The sequence below is a fragment of the Brugia malayi genome (genome assembly GCF_000002995.4).
Source record: "Brugia malayi strain FR3 genome assembly, contig: Bm_v4_Chr4_scaffold_001, whole genome shotgun sequence".
In the NCBI taxonomy this organism is placed as follows: domain Eukaryota; kingdom Metazoa; phylum Nematoda; class Chromadorea; order Rhabditida; family Onchocercidae; genus Brugia; species Brugia malayi.
The window spans coordinates 13,016,618-13,033,847 of record NW_025062478.1 but is presented as its reverse complement, the minus strand read 5'-3'; the positions used below and the strand labels follow the sequence as shown (position 1 = coordinate 13,033,847).

General features: G+C 30.1%; 4 protein-coding genes and 1 non-coding gene across 5 annotated transcripts; 3 read left to right on the top strand and 2 right to left on the bottom strand.

Annotated features, from left to right (window-relative positions):
* Positions 1 to 252: 252 nt before the first annotated feature.
* On the top strand, positions 253 to 1,311 carry Bm17851 (Uncharacterized protein; the record flags this gene model as incomplete). Its single annotated transcript, XM_043082593.1, has 2 exons — positions 253 to 312; positions 409 to 1,311. The coding sequence occupies 2 exons, from the start codon at positions 253 to 255 to the stop codon at positions 1,309 to 1,311; spliced, it is 963 nt and encodes a 320-aa protein (XP_042938527.1).
* A 3,314-nt stretch (positions 1,312 to 4,625) lies between these two features.
* Bm17850 (Uncharacterized protein) lies at positions 4,626 to 5,826 on the top strand (the record flags this gene model as incomplete). Its single annotated transcript, XM_001894893.2, has 3 exons — positions 4,626 to 4,676; positions 4,864 to 4,947; positions 5,038 to 5,826. 3 exons carry the CDS (start codon positions 4,626 to 4,628, stop codon positions 5,824 to 5,826), a joined length of 924 nt encoding a protein of 307 aa, XP_001894928.2.
* Positions 5,827 to 7,418: 1,592 nt separating this feature from the next.
* On the top strand, positions 7,419 to 8,899 carry Bm17849 (Uncharacterized protein; the record flags this gene model as incomplete). Its single annotated transcript, XM_043082592.1, has 2 exons — positions 7,419 to 7,466; positions 8,192 to 8,899. The coding sequence occupies 2 exons, from the start codon at positions 7,419 to 7,421 to the stop codon at positions 8,897 to 8,899; spliced, it is 756 nt and encodes a 251-aa protein (XP_042938526.1).
* Positions 8,900 to 12,422: 3,523 nt separating this feature from the next.
* On the bottom strand, positions 12,423 to 12,863 carry Bm1366 (Uncharacterized protein; the record flags this gene model as incomplete). The annotated part of the gene is made up of 2 exons (XM_043082591.1): positions 12,423 to 12,570; positions 12,814 to 12,863. 2 exons carry the CDS (start codon positions 12,861 to 12,863, stop codon positions 12,423 to 12,425), a joined length of 198 nt encoding a protein of 65 aa, XP_042938525.1.
* A 4,245-nt stretch (positions 12,864 to 17,108) lies between these two features.
* Positions 17,109 to 17,180, bottom strand: Bm14599. Its single transcript has one exon. It is a non-coding gene; the product is annotated as a tRNA-Thr (tRNA).
* Positions 17,181 to 17,230: the final 50 nt, after the last annotated feature.

Sequence of the window (17,230 nt, the reverse complement as noted above, 5' to 3'; positions counted from 1 at the left end):
CAGAATTGATCGGCTGATCTCTGTCAGACTTCCTTCTACAAATTTCATTCAGTAAGTTTTGCTTTATTTATTTCGAAAGAGGATGTAACCTCTTTTCAAATTTTTGAATTATAAGGAAGATTTTCGGAATTGATGATAAATTTGCAAATAGTCTAATATAATTAAAAAAAAAAAACATTTCTTGGAGAAATCCTTTGCTCATTTATCAATGAGCATTTGAATGCTTTTCAGAATTTACAAGAAATTATTTTCATGGACATGCATTTCATCTATTTGTTTTTCGTCTTCCAATTGAGCAATGTTCAAACTACCGTAAGTCCACTTAAAGTTAACAAAATATAACATATCGTTCAATATCTTGAAGACTTGTAATCTTGCATAGTGTGATTTAATTTCATATGATTTGAGACAGCGCAAACGGATCAGACAGAACCGTTGGATTTATCAATATCAAAATTGAGAGATGATGGGGATGGATCACAAGGCTTATCAGTGGAAAGAAAAGATGAAGGAGAGGTTGGTTTGCAAATGCTTCAAATAAAACCCCTAAATTCACCGGTTCCAAAAGTGAAACAGGAAGGAAATAAGTCGCAAGGCTTGTCAGTGGAGGGAGTGAGTGATGAACGAATTAAACTTCGGCGACAATTCGTTCCAATCGAAACACCGGTGGAAGTGATCGAGCTATCAAGGCAAGAAAAAAGGACGATAAAAAAGCAGCGTTGTGACATATGTCGAAAGGAAGTGGCAAAAATAAAAGAACATATGATGACTCATACCGGTGAGAAGCCGTACAGTTGTTCAATATGCAAAAAGAAATTTAGTCGCTCTTCGCATGTGAAAGGACATATGATGACTCATACCGGTGAAAAGCCGTACAGTTGTTCGACATGCAAAAAAATTTTCAATGATTACTCGAATATGAAGAAACATATGATGACTCATACCGGTGAAAAGCCGTACTGTTGTTCGATATGCAAACAGAATTTCAGTCAGTCCCAAAGTATGAAAAAACATATGATGATTCATACCGGTGAAAAACCGTACAGTTGTTCGATATGCAAACAGAATTTCACTCACTCCCAAAGTATGAAAAAACATATGATGATTCATACCGGTGAAAAACCGTACAGTTGTCCGAGATGCGGAAAAAGTTTCATTGTGTCCGGTAACATGAAAAGCCATATGATGACTCATACCGGTGAGAAGCCGTACAGTTGTTCGAAATGCGGAAAAAGTTACACCCGAAAACACAGTTTGCAGTCTCACATGGTAACTCATGTCATAAACAAACCTATGCATTGTATTCAGTAAAGATTTTTGAATTAAACAGAGCTTGAAATTGCATATGCGGATTCACTGAAGCTTACGCTTTACTTTTTACTTTAAATTTGAAGAAATACATTGCATTGCTATTTCCGTTGTTATTGATTATTTATGTTTTCCATCAGTCAGTTCTTCTGTCATTTGTTTTTAAAATAACACTCTCTCACTGTTATGTGTTATATTCTTCGCACTTTTTTATTTGTTTTGTTATAAATTGCCTAGCGATGCCTACACAACGAGCCAGTAACTTCTTGCATGCTACTGAATACTATGCATAAAGAATTTGCAAATTAATATCGCTGTTGTTAAACTACTAATGAAATGAAATTGTTCACTCGATTATTGCATAAATAACATGAATATCATAAGGTCATATAACAACGAAATTCATTCATTTCATTTGTCGATTCACATTTGGAATTTTGTTTCAGTTGTTCTATTTGCATTCAAAATTCCATTCACTCAAAACATTTGACAATCTAACTCAACAGTAAATCCATCAATGAATGACAGCATTAGCTAACTTCCCATCATGAAATGAGTAGACCTGCCTACCACTTCACTGTATGCAATAAAGATTTTTGGATTAAACCCGACTTGAAATCACATATGCAGATAAGCTCTGAAATTTCTGTTGTTAAGTGACTGCAATCAATAAAATTATCGAATGAACAATGGATTTGAAGATTTATATGAAAAAGCATGGATGGCATTTGTCATCTGGGAGTATTGCGCCACATATCGAATATCGAATAGCACTGATGAAACAGAAAATGATCAAAACAGAAGAAGTGAAATTCTAATAATGATGCGATCAGGAAGGTTAAATAATGATCAGGAAGGTTAAATAATGATCAGGAAGGTTAAATAATGATCAGGAAGATTAAATAATGATCAGGAAGGTTAAATAATGATCAGGAAGATTAAATAATGATCAGGAAGGTTAAATAATGATCAGGAAGATTAAATAATTGCGACTGAAACAGAGTGCAATTATCCTTTCATTTCACTAAAACTGCACGTACATTTAGAGCGTCTCTTTATATTAAAGCTCGAGGCGCAAAATGGATATTAGTTTCATCCCTTACAAGTCGAGCATACTTCCTCTCATGCGTATGTCAAGTACCGCCCTTCTTCCAACAGGCAAAAGGAGCGCACTTATTCTTTCATCTCACGAAAACTGCATGTACGATCGCATTAAGGCATTCATGCATAGTCTCAAGAAGTGTTCGAGCACGGCGAGGATTTGACTATTAGTGCTATTCGCGAACATTTTAATATTATCGTTTGAGATGCAAACTGGGTAATAGCTCCCTGTGAACAATTCACTTCCCTTCTAATGTGTTAAGTACCGCTCTTCTCTCAGTTCTATACCTTTTATATTGCAGTAAATTCTCATTCTGCTTTCTGCAAGCAAATGGCTGGGGCAAATGGGTTTCTTATAGCTTTCCATGTGTGTTTGATATTTACATGCTTCAATTGAGTTGTCGTATCTTCTCTGAAGCAGTGAAACTGTGGAATATTCTGAATTATGTTGCCTTCTTCAAAGGTATTTCCACCTATAGCTATAGTTCAGTGTGTGAAAACTTAAAATTTTGAAAAAGAGCTATTGCTGTTATTTTCATTGTTTACTTTGCATTTAATTTTTATTTATGAGTAATATCAATTAATTGCAATGGCTCTTTTTTTTTATTTAGTGATTGATTATGATATAAAGCAAGAGATACAAAAATCTTTTCTCACAGTAAATAAGCCAAGTTGAACTTATGTAAATGGAGTATAAATGATATAATGAAGTGAATGGGAAAAACAAAACTGACATACCTTGCCTTGGGTTTGTCAGCTTTCTGAGGCTTTGGCAATTCATAAATTTTTAAAAGCGTAAGTAAGAAATTTTGTTAGTCTTAATTAAAAAAGCAGTAAATAGATTACTGATAATAGTAATAATAATAATAATAATAATAATAATAATAATAATAATAATAATAATAATAATAATAATAATAATAATAATAATAATAATAATAATAGCAAGTAAATGAATGAATTGCTCGAATTTTTAAACATTATTATCAATTAAAGTATTTGGTAATATCAATATTAAGAAATTTTTTTTCTTTTGTATCCATACATGCTCAAAATTACAGGTGTATCTTCTGTTGCACAGCTCATTACCGTTTACATGCAAAATTGATTTGCTTGCTAAATTAAAAAATACTGCAAAAAAAATAATACTGTGGTCAATTGTCCAATTGTCCACTATTTTTTCAACAGCTTCAGTTATTATGTTCTGTTCTTGACCGATTTTTCATGATGGCTTTGACTGTTGTGATGAACAATGATTGCTAATCAGTTCAGTGATCACTAGATCATTATAAATTACGAGGAAATTAAATAGAATACTTCATTCATTTCATATATGAGTACCCGCAGAAGGGATCAGAAATCAATCATTTGATATCAGTACATCGCATTCATTTCTTTTATTTTCTTCATTGCAGTTACATAGCCATTATTTCATGTAACTTTTGATCAATGCCAATAATTTTAATCTATTTCAATCAAACTAACCTTCTATATAAATCTAATAAATACAAAATGTAGAACGAAACATTGAACCTGTCTGAAAAAAAATATGAACGAATGTGACCAAAAAAAAATTTAAGAAAGAAATGGCCAATCTTAAAATTTCTGCTTTATTAAATTACTTGCGTAGCAGTCTTCTGAGATTTCAGACTGACAAGGAAAATATTATGAATGTTTTTTTGTATTGTTACAGCTGCGAAAGGTTTTTCAATTTATCGCAAAGAACCGATTAACAAAATTTAATATCAATATGACCAATTAAACTATAAATATATCTTGTTTCACTTCGCTCAAATTTTCCGATTTTTTGGAAATAAAAATTTTTTTTAAAAAATTTGAAATTTAAAACAAAGCAAATCTGAAAATTTACAGACGTCGTTCAAACGAAATATTAGATGAAGTCGTTTAGCATGCGCAAATTATCCATATCAATTGCAAGCAATGTAATTATGTATTTTCCCTTCTAACCAATATTGCAAAGATTTGAAAATTTATAAAAATTGAATCGAAACGAAATAAAATTGTGCAAAAAACGTTGCAACTGTTTTGCATAAATTATTTCCAACAATGTAATATAGCAACTAAAATGAAACAATTCAATGCAAAGGATTAAACACTGACTGTTTTTGTTATACTAATATAAATTCTCTTATTACTTATATTATTATACGTGGACATAAGTTCATCAATATACGTAGTTTGCCACTCCCATCTGAATGAGCATTTATACATACAATTCTCCAATAATCTTCAACAAATTTCATTCAGTAAGTTTTTATTTATTATTTCATTTATTTCGACAGAGGATGTTATCTTTTTCGGAAGTTTCGAGTTATGAGAAAGATTTCGGAACTCAATGATTAATTTGTAAATAATCCATTATATTTAGAAACTTTGCGCATTTGTCAAACAGCAGCGGTGAGCACCGTCCAGTAAATTTGAATGTTTTTTCAGAATTGGCAACAAATTATTCTCATTGACATGCATTTCATCTATTTCTTCTGCTTCTTCTTCCAATTGATCAATATTCAAACCACTGTAAGTCCACTTAAAGTTTGAGAAATACAACAACGCTGCAATACCTTGAAATTTTAAAATTTTACACAGTATAATTTCATATCATTTGAGGCAGCGCAAACGGACCAAACAGAACCATTGGATTTATATATATCAAAAGTGAGAGATGACGGGGATGGATCACAAGGCTTATCAATGGGAATAGAAGATGAGATTGGATTACAAATGCTTCAAACAAAAAGACTGGATTTACCGGCTCCAAAATTGAAAAAGGAAGAGAATAAGTCGCAAGCCTTATCAATGAAGGGAGTGAGTGATGAACGAATTACACCGCGGCGAGAGCTCGTTCGAGTCGAAACACCGGTGGAAGTGATGGAACTTTCGAAGCAGCAAAGAAGAACGAAAAAGAAGCAACGCTGTTATATATGTCAAAAGGAAGTGGTGAATATAAAAGAACATATGATGACTCATACGGGTGAGAAGCCGTTTAGTTGTTTCATATGCAAAAAGGATTTCAGTCGCTCTTCGTATGTGAAAGGACACATGAGGACTCATACCGGTGAAAAGCCGTACAGTTGTCCGACATGCAAAAAATTTTTCAATAATTTCTCGAATATGAAAAAGCATATGATGACTCATACTGGAGAGAAGCCGTACAGTTGTCCGATATGCAAAAAGAATTTCAGTCGCTCTTCGCATGTGAAAGGACATATGATAACTCATACCGGTGAGAAGCCTCACAGTTGTCCAGTATGCGGGAAAAGTTACGTACGAAAGAGCGATTTGCACATTCACACGGCGATTCATGGCATGAATAGTAGACCAGTCTACCACTGCACTATTTGCAGTAAAGACTTTCAGAGAAAACTAGGCTTGAAATTACACATGAAGAAACATTAAAGCTTTCGCACTTTGAAGAGAAGAAATTTATATTTTCTGTTGGTCAAATTCTTTGTTACTTATTCCTTTTTTTATTGATAAATTATTATTTGTATCTTTGATCTTATGTGCATATTAGAGTCATATTCTTCACTCTTTTGTCATCTTTGTTACCCGTGCAATGCATTTCTCAGTATTAAATTCATCCGCGAATTTCATTTGCATGTAACCTTGCGTGCTATGCACGAAGGAGTTGCAAATAATTGTCGTTGGTGTTAAATTACTAATAAAATGAAATTGTTCGTATGTATTTCTTTCTCAATTATTGCATGAATAATATGAAATAAACTTTTGGAAAAGAATCTTCTTAATTACTACATATCATTTCATAAAGTTATATAATTATGCGATCTACAACAATGCGTCAAATTTATATCAGTGAGTGACTAATTGTAATCAATAAAGTATTACAGGTGAAAATCAGGAAGAGATTTATGAATTTGATTTAATTTAAAATTTTTACATGACATTTTTTAATTTCTTGATTAGATACACACTCAGAATTTTTTTATATTTTTGAAGTTTGGATAATGGTAAAAATACCTATCCAGCTGTTTGTGTCGATTGAAATATTCTTAAAGCAATTAACTCTCACTTCCATCAATTATGTTAGCAAATGTCGTAAAAGTTTTTCAGCATATTTATTGAGATGATACTCATTGCATTTGTAAAGAAATCACAACGCAGCATGTATTTCATTTGATTTAATCTTTTTAATTTAATCACTTTATTTATTCCAATTTCTATGATTTACTTTTTTACATGCTGGAATTTTAAGTGTCAAACAACCTTGACATTTTATTAAAAAACAACCTATAACAACTCAATGTATCGAATTTTTTTAAGGACTAATTGATATAAAAATTTCAAACATTGTGATTTCTTTATTTGCTTCTAAATTTCTGTCAAAATTAATTAAAACAAACAGCCATACCAAAAAAATTAAATATATATAAAAAAGGAAAGTTGTACTACCATAGTATGCAGTTAAGTATATTTTGTAACAAATGCATTAATATAAAGAACAACCAATTCATATTCGACCGTTTAATGCACTGACATATTTAACTATAAAATTTTGATATAAATTAGCAATTTGTACGCAAATTATCACTTAATTCAAGATAGCGCATTTGTTCGTTAAGCGGATGAAACGCATTGCGTTCGCCATCATATTTACGAGAAATCCATTTAAAAATTACTGTCTTTTAATATAACGTAAAACGGCAAAGTCACATTATCGGTTACATCTCTGTCAAGTGTTCGGTCATACTTTTATTCTTCACTTTTTAGGTTTGTCTAAAATAGATCACAATGATCATTTCAAACTGACAAGGAGAATATTATGAATGCCTTTTTATTGTTACGGCTGCGAAAGGCTTTTCAATTTATAGCAAATGATCGATTAACAAAATTTAATATTAATATAACCTATTAAACTATACATATATCCTCGCTTAAATTTTTTGATTTTTTGAAAATTAAAATTTTTTTTAGGAAATTTAAAATAAAGCATCAGAAAATTTACAGACGTCGTTCAAACGAAATATTAGATGAAGTCATTTAGCGTATGTAAATCATCTATAACAATTGCAGGCGATGTAATTATGTAGTTTTTCCCTTCTAACCAATATTGCAAAGATTTGAAAATTTATAAAAATTGAATCGAAACGAAATAAAATTGTGCAAAAAACGTTGCAACTGTTTTGCATAAATTATTTCCAACAATGTAATATAGCAACTAAAATGAAACAATTCAATGCAAAGGATTAAACACTGACTGTTTTTGTTATACTAATATAAATTCTCTTATTACTTATATTATTATACGTGGACATAAGTTCATCAATATACGTAGTTTGCCACTCCCATTTGAATGAGCATTTATACATACAATTCTCGAATAATACCTAACAGAAGTGATCGTGTGGTCTCTGTCAAATTCTCTTCAACAAATTTCATTCAGTAAGTTCTATTTCATTTATTTCGACAGAGGATGTTGTCTTTTTCGAAAGTTTCAATGATTAATTTGTAAATAATCCATTATACTTAGAAAAGTATTTACTCTAAGACATTTTTACTTTGCGCATTAGTCAACACAGCGGTGATATTTCTTGTGAGCACCGTCCAGTAAATTTGAATGTTTTTTCAGAATTGGCAACAAATTATTCTCATTGGCATGCATTTCATCTATTACTTCTGCTTCTTCTTCCAATTGATCAATATTCAAACCACTGTAAGTCCACTTAAAGTTTGAGAAATACAACAACGCTGCAATACCTTGAAATTTTAAAATTTTACACAGTATAATTCCATATCATTTGAGGCAGCGCAAACGGACCAAACAGAACCGTTGGATTTATCAATATCAAAAGTGAGAGATGACGGACATGGATCACAAGGCTTATCAATGGGCGGAGAGGATGAGGAAAGGATTGGTTTACAAGTGCTTCAAACAAAAATTCTGGACTTATCAGCTCCAAAACTGAAAAAGGGAGGGAGTAAATCGCAAGGCTTATCAGTGGATGGAGTGAGTGATGAAGGAATTAAACCGCGGCAACAACTCGTTCCAATCGAATCACTGATGGAAGAGATCGAACTATCAAAGCAAAAAGAGAGGAGAAAGAAGCAACGTTGTGATATATGTCGAAAGGAAGTAACAAACATGAAAACACATATGATGACTCATACTGCAGAGAAGCCGTACGGTTGTCCGACATGCAAAAAATTTTTCAATAATTTCTCGAATATGAAAAGGCATATGATTACCCATACCGGTGAGAAGCCGTACAGTTGTCGGATATGCAAAAAGAATTTCAATGATCCCGGTAATATGGAAAGGCATATGATGACTCATACCGGTGAGAAGCCTCACAGTTGTCCAGTATGCGGGAAAAGTTACGTACGAAAGAGCGATTTGCACATTCACACGGCAATTCATGGCATGAATAGTAGACCAGTCTACCACTGCACTATTTGCAGTAAAGACTTGCAGAGTAAACTAGGCTTGAAATTACACATGAAGAAACATTAAAGCTTTCGCACTTTGAAGAGAAGAAATTTATATTTTCTGTTGGTCAAATTCTTTGTTACTTATTCCTTTTTTTATTGGTAAATTATTATTGGTATCTTTGATCTTATGTGCATATTAGAGTCATATTCTTCACACTTTTGTCATTCGTGCAATGCATTTTTCAGTATTAACTTTTTTTTTCTTGATTTGAATTAGCAAATCATCGTTTAATTCAAAACAGCGCATTTGTTCGTTAAGCAAATGAAACTCGTTGCGTTCGCCATGCGTCATATTTACGATTTAACGATTACTGTCTTTTAATTTAACATAAAACAGCAAAGTCATATAATTTAACATAAAACAGCAAAGTCACATTAGTTACATCTCTGTCAAGCATTCGTCACCCTTATACTCCGTCACTTTTTAGGTTAGTCACTTTTTATGGTAATGATGAGATGGATATATTCCTATCTAAATATGTGAAATATCTGCATAAACACGTGATAATACAAAAAAAAGTAAAACAGAAAAAGTAAACAATACAATAGTGAAAATATACCATCTTTACAACTATTTGACCTTCATCATATTAACTAACATTGGAATAGAATCGTAGTGTTAAAACAGTGCGCGTCCTTTTAGCTATCATTAAACTGCACTGATTGAACCGGCACCAGAATTTCACTGAGTAAACCGGCATTAGATGTTGGACTGATCCAAATCGTTTCAGTATTTATTGAATAATATTAACTGAATGCAAAAAGTTGACGGAGAGATATAAGTGATAAAGTAAACTACCGTCTTATGTTATGCTAGAACACACCAAAATTTCTCATAGTTATGACGAATGCGACACATATCGTTCACTCAATGAAAAAATTAGCTAATTAATTTATGATTATTAAGAATTAGCTATTAATTATTATTTTTTAATTATGATTAAAATTTAAATTTATTTTATTTTTTTAATTATGATTATTAAGAATTTCTAATAGCTAATTATTGTTAACATCTTCAGAAAATAGAAAAAGAACGCCTAATACTAATGGTGTTCGAGTAATTCGAAACAATTCGGACGATAGAATAAAAAAACATTAAAAGATAATGCTAGAATTACTACAATAAAGCCATACTGTTTCAAGTTCCCGTTCAACAGATTTAAAAAAAAAAAAATTAGTCAGTGTTAAAATTCTTCTACCATTAAGAATTCAAAGACTAATGGTTTATAGTTGCGATTTTCTAATTAACAGAGAATGATTCTAACAGAGAATGATTTAACAGAGAATTGAAATTTTCATTACTGTAATTGCTTCTTTTTCAGTATCATGATAAAATGATTGTCAAAATTTTCATCACTGTAATTGTTTCTTTTTCATTATTATAATAAAGTGATCATTAAAATCTTCAATTCAACCCTTTTATATATTTAGTAAACAATTCAACCATTTTATATATTCTAGTATAAAGAATCACTTTATTTAATTCAACTATTTCATTATTCTAATATAAAAAATCAATAATAGATCATAGCAATGATAAGACAATAACAGAAGATAATTGTAGGGGAAAACAGAAAGATAATTAATTGCCAGTTTTAGCATCATTGATTTTTTACGAAAACAATATATGTAAGAGAGAAAATTGTTGGAAGAGAAAACTTCTATCCACAGTATGGTTAATTTAGCAAGCAAATCAATTTTGCATGTAAACGGTAATGAGCTGTGCAACAGAAGATACACCTGTAATTTTGAGCATGTATGGATACAAAAGAAAAAAAATTTCTTAATATTGATATTACCAAATACTTTAATTGATAATAATGTTTAAAAATTCGAGCAATTCATTCATTTACTTGCTATTATTATTATTATTATTATTATTATTATTATTATTATTATTATTATTATTATTATTATTATTATTATTATTATTATTATTATTACTATTATCAGTAATCTATTTACTGCTTTTTTAATTAAGACTAACAAAATTTCTTACTTACGCTTTTAAAAATTTATGAATTGCCAAAGCCTCAGAAAGCTGACAAACCCAAGGCAAGGTATGTCAGTTTTGTTTTTCCCATTCACTTCATTATATCATTTATACTCCATTTACATAAGTTCAACTTGGCTTATTTACTGTGAGAAAAGATTTTTGTATCTCTTGCTTTATATCATAATCAATCACTAAATAAAAAAAAAGAGCCATTGCAATTAATTGATATTACTCATAAATAAAAATTAAATGCAAAGTAAACAATGAAAATAACAGCAATAGCTCTTTTTCAAAATTTTAAGTTTTCACACACTGAACTATAGCTATAGGTGGAAATACCTTTGAAGAAGGCAACATAATTCAGAATATTCCACAGTTTCACTGCTTCAGAGAAGATACGACAACTCAATTGAAGCATGTAAATATCAAACACACATGGAAAGCTATAAGAAACCCATTTGCCCCAGCCATTTGCTTGCAGAAAGCAGAATGAGAATTTACTGCAATATAAAAGGTATAGAACTGAGAGAAGAGCGGTACTTAACACATTAGAAGGGAAGTGAATTGTTCACAGGGAGCTATTACCCAGTTTGCATCTCAAACGATAATATTAAAATGTTCGCGAATAGCACTAATAGTCAAATCCTCGCCGTGCTCGAACACTTCTTGAGACTATGCATGAATGCCTTAATGCGATCGTACATGCAGTTTTCGTGAGATGAAAGAATAAGTGCGCTCCTTTTGCCTGTTGGAAGAAGGGCGGTACTTGACATACGCATGAGAGGAAGTATGCTCGACTTGTAAGGGATGAAACTAATATCCAGTTTGCGCCTCGAGCTTTAATATAAAGAGACGCTCTAAATGTACGTGCAGTTTTAGTGAAATGAAAGGATAATTGCACTCTGTTTCAGTCGCAATTATTTAATCTTCCTGATCATTATTTGACCTTCCTGATCATTATTTAATCTTCCTGATCATTATTTAACCTTCCTGATCATTATTTAATCTTCCTGATCATTATTTAATCTTCCTGATCATTTTTTAACCTTCCTGATCATTATTTAACCTTCCTGATCATTATTTAATCTTCCTGATCATTATTTAACCTTCCTGATCATTATTTAACCTTCCTGATCATTATTTAATCTTCCTGATCACTATTTAACCTTCCTGATCATTATTTAGCCTTCCTGATCGCATCATTATTAGAATTTCACTTCTTCTGTTTTGATCATTTTCTGTTTCATCAGTGCTATTCGATATTCGATATGCGGCGCAATACTCCAGACGACAAATGCCATCAAAATATACTGATACAGAGAAGTCCTGTTTCCTACAAGCTATCACTCTGGAATTTGACTGCTTGTTGTGTCTGAAATACTTTCTGTAGTTCTTATTTTCTGCTTTACAACTGAATGGAATTTCAAATTTCAAAAAATCAATTCTACTAATTTCAGATTTAAACATTCACTATTTAAACATGCAAACTTATTGAGAATGGATATTATATATATATAAAGTTAATTCTTCTGATTGGTTCAAGATTTTCTTATTCCTTTGTTTTTATTTTTCGTTTTTTCTTTCCTTTCTGTATTCCTTTGTAAAATTTGTTTTTAGCCATGTGAGCCGCTGAGTTAGGAAATTGCCAATCGTAGAGAAAAACATTTGATGATAATTGTTTCCATGCATATAAAAATCTGCAAAATTATACTTCTGTAAGCTTCAGTTATAGCTGTTCATTATAATTAATGTTTTAGTAATGTAAGTAACAATTTGTTGTTGTTCTTTACTTCGAAACAATTTGGAAAGATTTTGGGCTTTATATGATCTCAGATATAATCAATTTTAATTGGTAATAACAGTTGATATCCAACCTTCTCATTCTTTTGAAATTTTCTGAAAATTTTTACTATGTTCTTGGTTTATCTGCTATTTCTTACTTTTCTTGGCATTTCCGATTTGACATGATTTTAGATATAAATTGATTCATTTTTAGACTAATTTTTTGAAGCATTAAGCAGTAGTGAATTGTTGTTAGTGCTATTCAGAAGGTTTATCATCGGAAGATCATTACTGTATTACTCTAGCATTGACAACTTCAGTACCAATAATTTCAATACTGGCAATATTAGCTGCAATGTCGATGTATTTTCAATATCAGCAAATTTTAATTGTTTAATCTTTTGAAACTTGGAAAGCGTTGAATTTACAATAATCACAAGATTTATTTGCAATTTCATTTAATTTTAGAGAATATGAAACATTTTCAAATCCTTAACTTCATTTATTATTCCAGTATTAGTCATAAATCTCAAATTTCTGATTACATTTCATTTAACACATTGTTAATTTTATTTTCCTTATAACTTGCATAACTTAATACAAATGATTTCGACTATATTTTGTTATGCGAAATATTTTAGCAAGAGATTATCATAGTTTGTATGATAAATCAGGCTATGATTATATTTTATGTAATTATTTGTTGGTTTGAATTGACAAATTTTGTAGAATATTTAATGAGATATGAATATAGGGGACAATTTTGTCCTCTAAAATGCTCCTCTATTTATCCACTATTTACTTAGATGTAAAATACAACCATTTAATATGTTTAGCAAAAATTCTCTTCTAATTTTATAACATACAGAAATTTTTCCTAAAATCCTTAGTAATATTTGAACTTTGTTATAACATCCAAAAAAAAAAAGAAAAGAACTTCTGTGCCCCACAATTACATCTTTCTAGATAGTATTGGCTTATTTAGTGATCTCATTGATCTCTTCGTATTCGCTCTTTTTTCTCTCTCTTTGTTTTCTGTTTAATAGTTGTGGGTTAGAATAATTCATGCAGACCTTGGTATTAAGTTAGACAACCTATGAAGAAGAAAAAAATATTACTCAATATTGATAGATTTGTCAAAAGGTAAGAAACTTCAGAAATTATACTACAGTCACAAAATTATCTCAGCTTAGATGGCTAACATCCTTTGGATGAATCAACAAATCAACACTGATATGAAGTAACAATGGAAGGACATCGATAAATACATACATATGCTCGACAATATTATTCAACAATGAATTACTGCTAAGAATTTGATGTTTGTTATATGCTGGAAATGTCATTTCATGGAACTGTTAATTTTTGTAAATAAATATATTATTAAAAATAAATGATTGATTTAGTTTGTTAGTTTATCCTTTGCATATTTTTTTTTCCTCTTCTGTTACCTACAATAAAAAAAAAAAGAAACTAATTTCAATTTTCTTTTTTTTTGGAAAAAGATTAAAGTACTGCAGTTTATTTCTTTCTAAAAAGCATTTCCATTTTCCGTTATTGTAAATACTTTTTCAGGTCATCTTACTCATTTTAAATATCCCTTGCAAATGGAAAGAAAATGAAGTAAAATTGTTAGGAATGTCAAATGTCATTTATTTTTAACAGTTGTCACCAACATTCACTCTGTAACAACTATGAATGATCTAATATGTTTTTTTTTTTTTTTTTTTTTGTTTCTAGTACTTTGTTTATTTACCTATCTGAGATGGAACTATTTTACTTGACATGATTTGTTTTTTCTGTTAAGTCAATTGTTTATACATCTGTTAGCATAGCAAAGCACATGTTTTTGTTACATTCTAAGTAATAACTGAGAGTGAAATACTTCTTTCACCATTCGATTTACTTTCTGGTTTACAGTGTATTCATCAAAGTATTCTGCTAAATCAAAAAATTGAATCGGAGTGTATGAAAATGACAAAAGTAATATTGTAATTTTTAAATTTCCAAATATTTTCTGCTGTTAAAAAAAATTTCTATAAATAATAGACTAGAAATCTACGATTTGGAAAAATGAAACATTTCTCTGGTTATTCTTAGGTAGCTATATCATGTTGATTCATTGATTACAATATTTTTTAGTTTGTATATAGAGTATAACATTAAAATTTACTTAGTGGAGCTACTTTGAACATTTACTAAGGAGTTCAAGGTGAAGACCATTAGTAGTTAATAGAGGAAAAGTGATTTAATGGAAATATTTGAAAATAAATATTTGAAAAACGACCGCCAGTGATATAAATATCTACGATTTGGGAAAATGAAACATTTCTCTGATTATATAGGTAAAATTTGCGTTTTATTGTAACTTATTTTCATTTCATCTATTGATCAATTAAGTTATTTATTAACTAGTAGTGCTATGAAAAGGTTGTTATTCTGTTTGTTTTATAAGTAATAAGATTAATTAGGAAGTGCAATTTCATATAATACTACTGCTACATTGTCTTTTTTCTGCCGTTCCTTTCGAAATTTTTTTTTTTTTTAACAACTTTTTATAACATTAAGAGAGAATTGTTAGCGAAGTTAAATTTTAATTCAGTGGAATAAGTCGAAAAATTTTCTTTTCTTTGACAAGACATAATTTCCAATTTCTCATGTTGTCATGTTTCGCTATATGATATAATATTAGTGCAACACTTGTCATTTTTGCTTCAGTTATCTCATTAAAAATCAGATCAAAAACACAAACTCTCTTAGCTAGTTTGATTTGCAATTTTATTTCTGAAAAGTTAAAATGCAAAATTCTCTGCAAAAAAATTGAAGTGTTTTTTTCATCGATGTATAAAAAAGAGAAGAGAGTAAATACGACTTACTCAACAACTAGGATAGAGTTATAAAAAGCTGAGCAAAATTATCCAATTGATGTTGTGTGCTTACATGAGTTTATATCTTTTTTTTGTTTTTTGTTTTTTTTTTGTTTATTAGTTTACTTAAAATGACGTGATCATTTTCCGTGCAGTCAATAAAGTTGATATTCGCGTGTCTACACACGGAACCTGCAATTGTCATTGTATAGTTCACGTTAGAGTTCATTATAATGCTAACGTTGAAAAACTGTACGATGACTGCTTGTTGGTTCTACTTGTCTTACGCCAGATCTGTAACAATAATTTTAGTCATACTATATGTTATTTTAAATTAGTGATCTGGTTATTTCTCTCCTTAACTTTCCAACTTTCAACCTAAATTTTCGATTTACGTGTGAGTACATAGAGTTGAGGACCTGTTATAACAATTCTAATGTTCATTCTTGAAAAGTTATAGTTGTATAATTGTTAACGTAAATTAGCAATGCGTGAGTTTGATTTAATTGACTAAATTTAAAAGGTCATAGTATTTAGGATAAGGTTTACTGAAGTTGGCGGTCTTTTGTATAGTATGTGACGTAGTACGTGACGTACTATACAAAAGTACATGACGACAAGTCTTTTGTAATTACATCTATTTGACTTTTCTTTACAGCTAGATTCATTCTTAGATGAAGGAGATCTTAGATTTCAAGTAGATTTTTTAAGCCTACTTTATCTTCAATGAAATAAGCGGCAAAAAGAGATTTTGGTTAAAGAGGGAAATTGTTTTGCGATTTGTGCTTATTTTGTTGAACTCATATTTCGATGCCTTTAAATAATCTAAATTTATCATTTATCAAACTTCGATATGTCTAAGTGAGTTCGATATGTCTAAGTGGGTGATGATATGCCTTTAAATAAATAATCTAAGTTTATCATTTATCAAACTTTATCAGAATTGAACAGATTAGCAATAACATATGAGTTCGGATATTGTTAGACTAGAGGGAAGGGAAATGTCATAGAGTTTAATTTTCTTTAAAGAAGGGAAAAATTCTGGATATATATGTTTCATGTATATATAATCTATTTTCATATTTTCTGAAGAAAACCATATTTTTTTGAATTAAATATTGCATTACTAATATTTAACTTCTTTCTTAACTTCATTTTGTTTTGGAAGTTAATGGATCAATTTGTCTTTCTTTTTTTTTGTTTGTTTACGAAATCAATGTGTATCAGAATCATTTAACTTTAATATTAAAGATGAAAGAAATAAGTTACATTTATTGAAGATTTTATAAATTTAAGAAAAATTTGTTGGATGATTCTAATGAATATTAATTATTAAATCTATTATTTCATGCATATAAATTTATCAAGAAATTAAATTTCCCTTTAAAAAAAAAAAAAAAAAAAAAAAAAAACTAAAAAGTGAATTATGGAATTTTCTATTGTTTAGCAAATTTATTTCTGATCTCAATGCTTTAACAATATTTTTGACTTTTTCCCACGAAAAAGAGGGATTCAGTCACTCTTTCATTGCTAAATGACATATCATTCAATTATTTCGCTGGCAAAAGCGACGTTTTCGACCCAACTGCCTCATGCTGGAATCGAACCAGCGGCCTTCTGTTTACTAGACAGACGCTCTGCCCCTGAGCCAATGAGGCCCACAGCACCGTCCTCTATTTAGTAATCCAAATTGTTAAATTCATTCTCG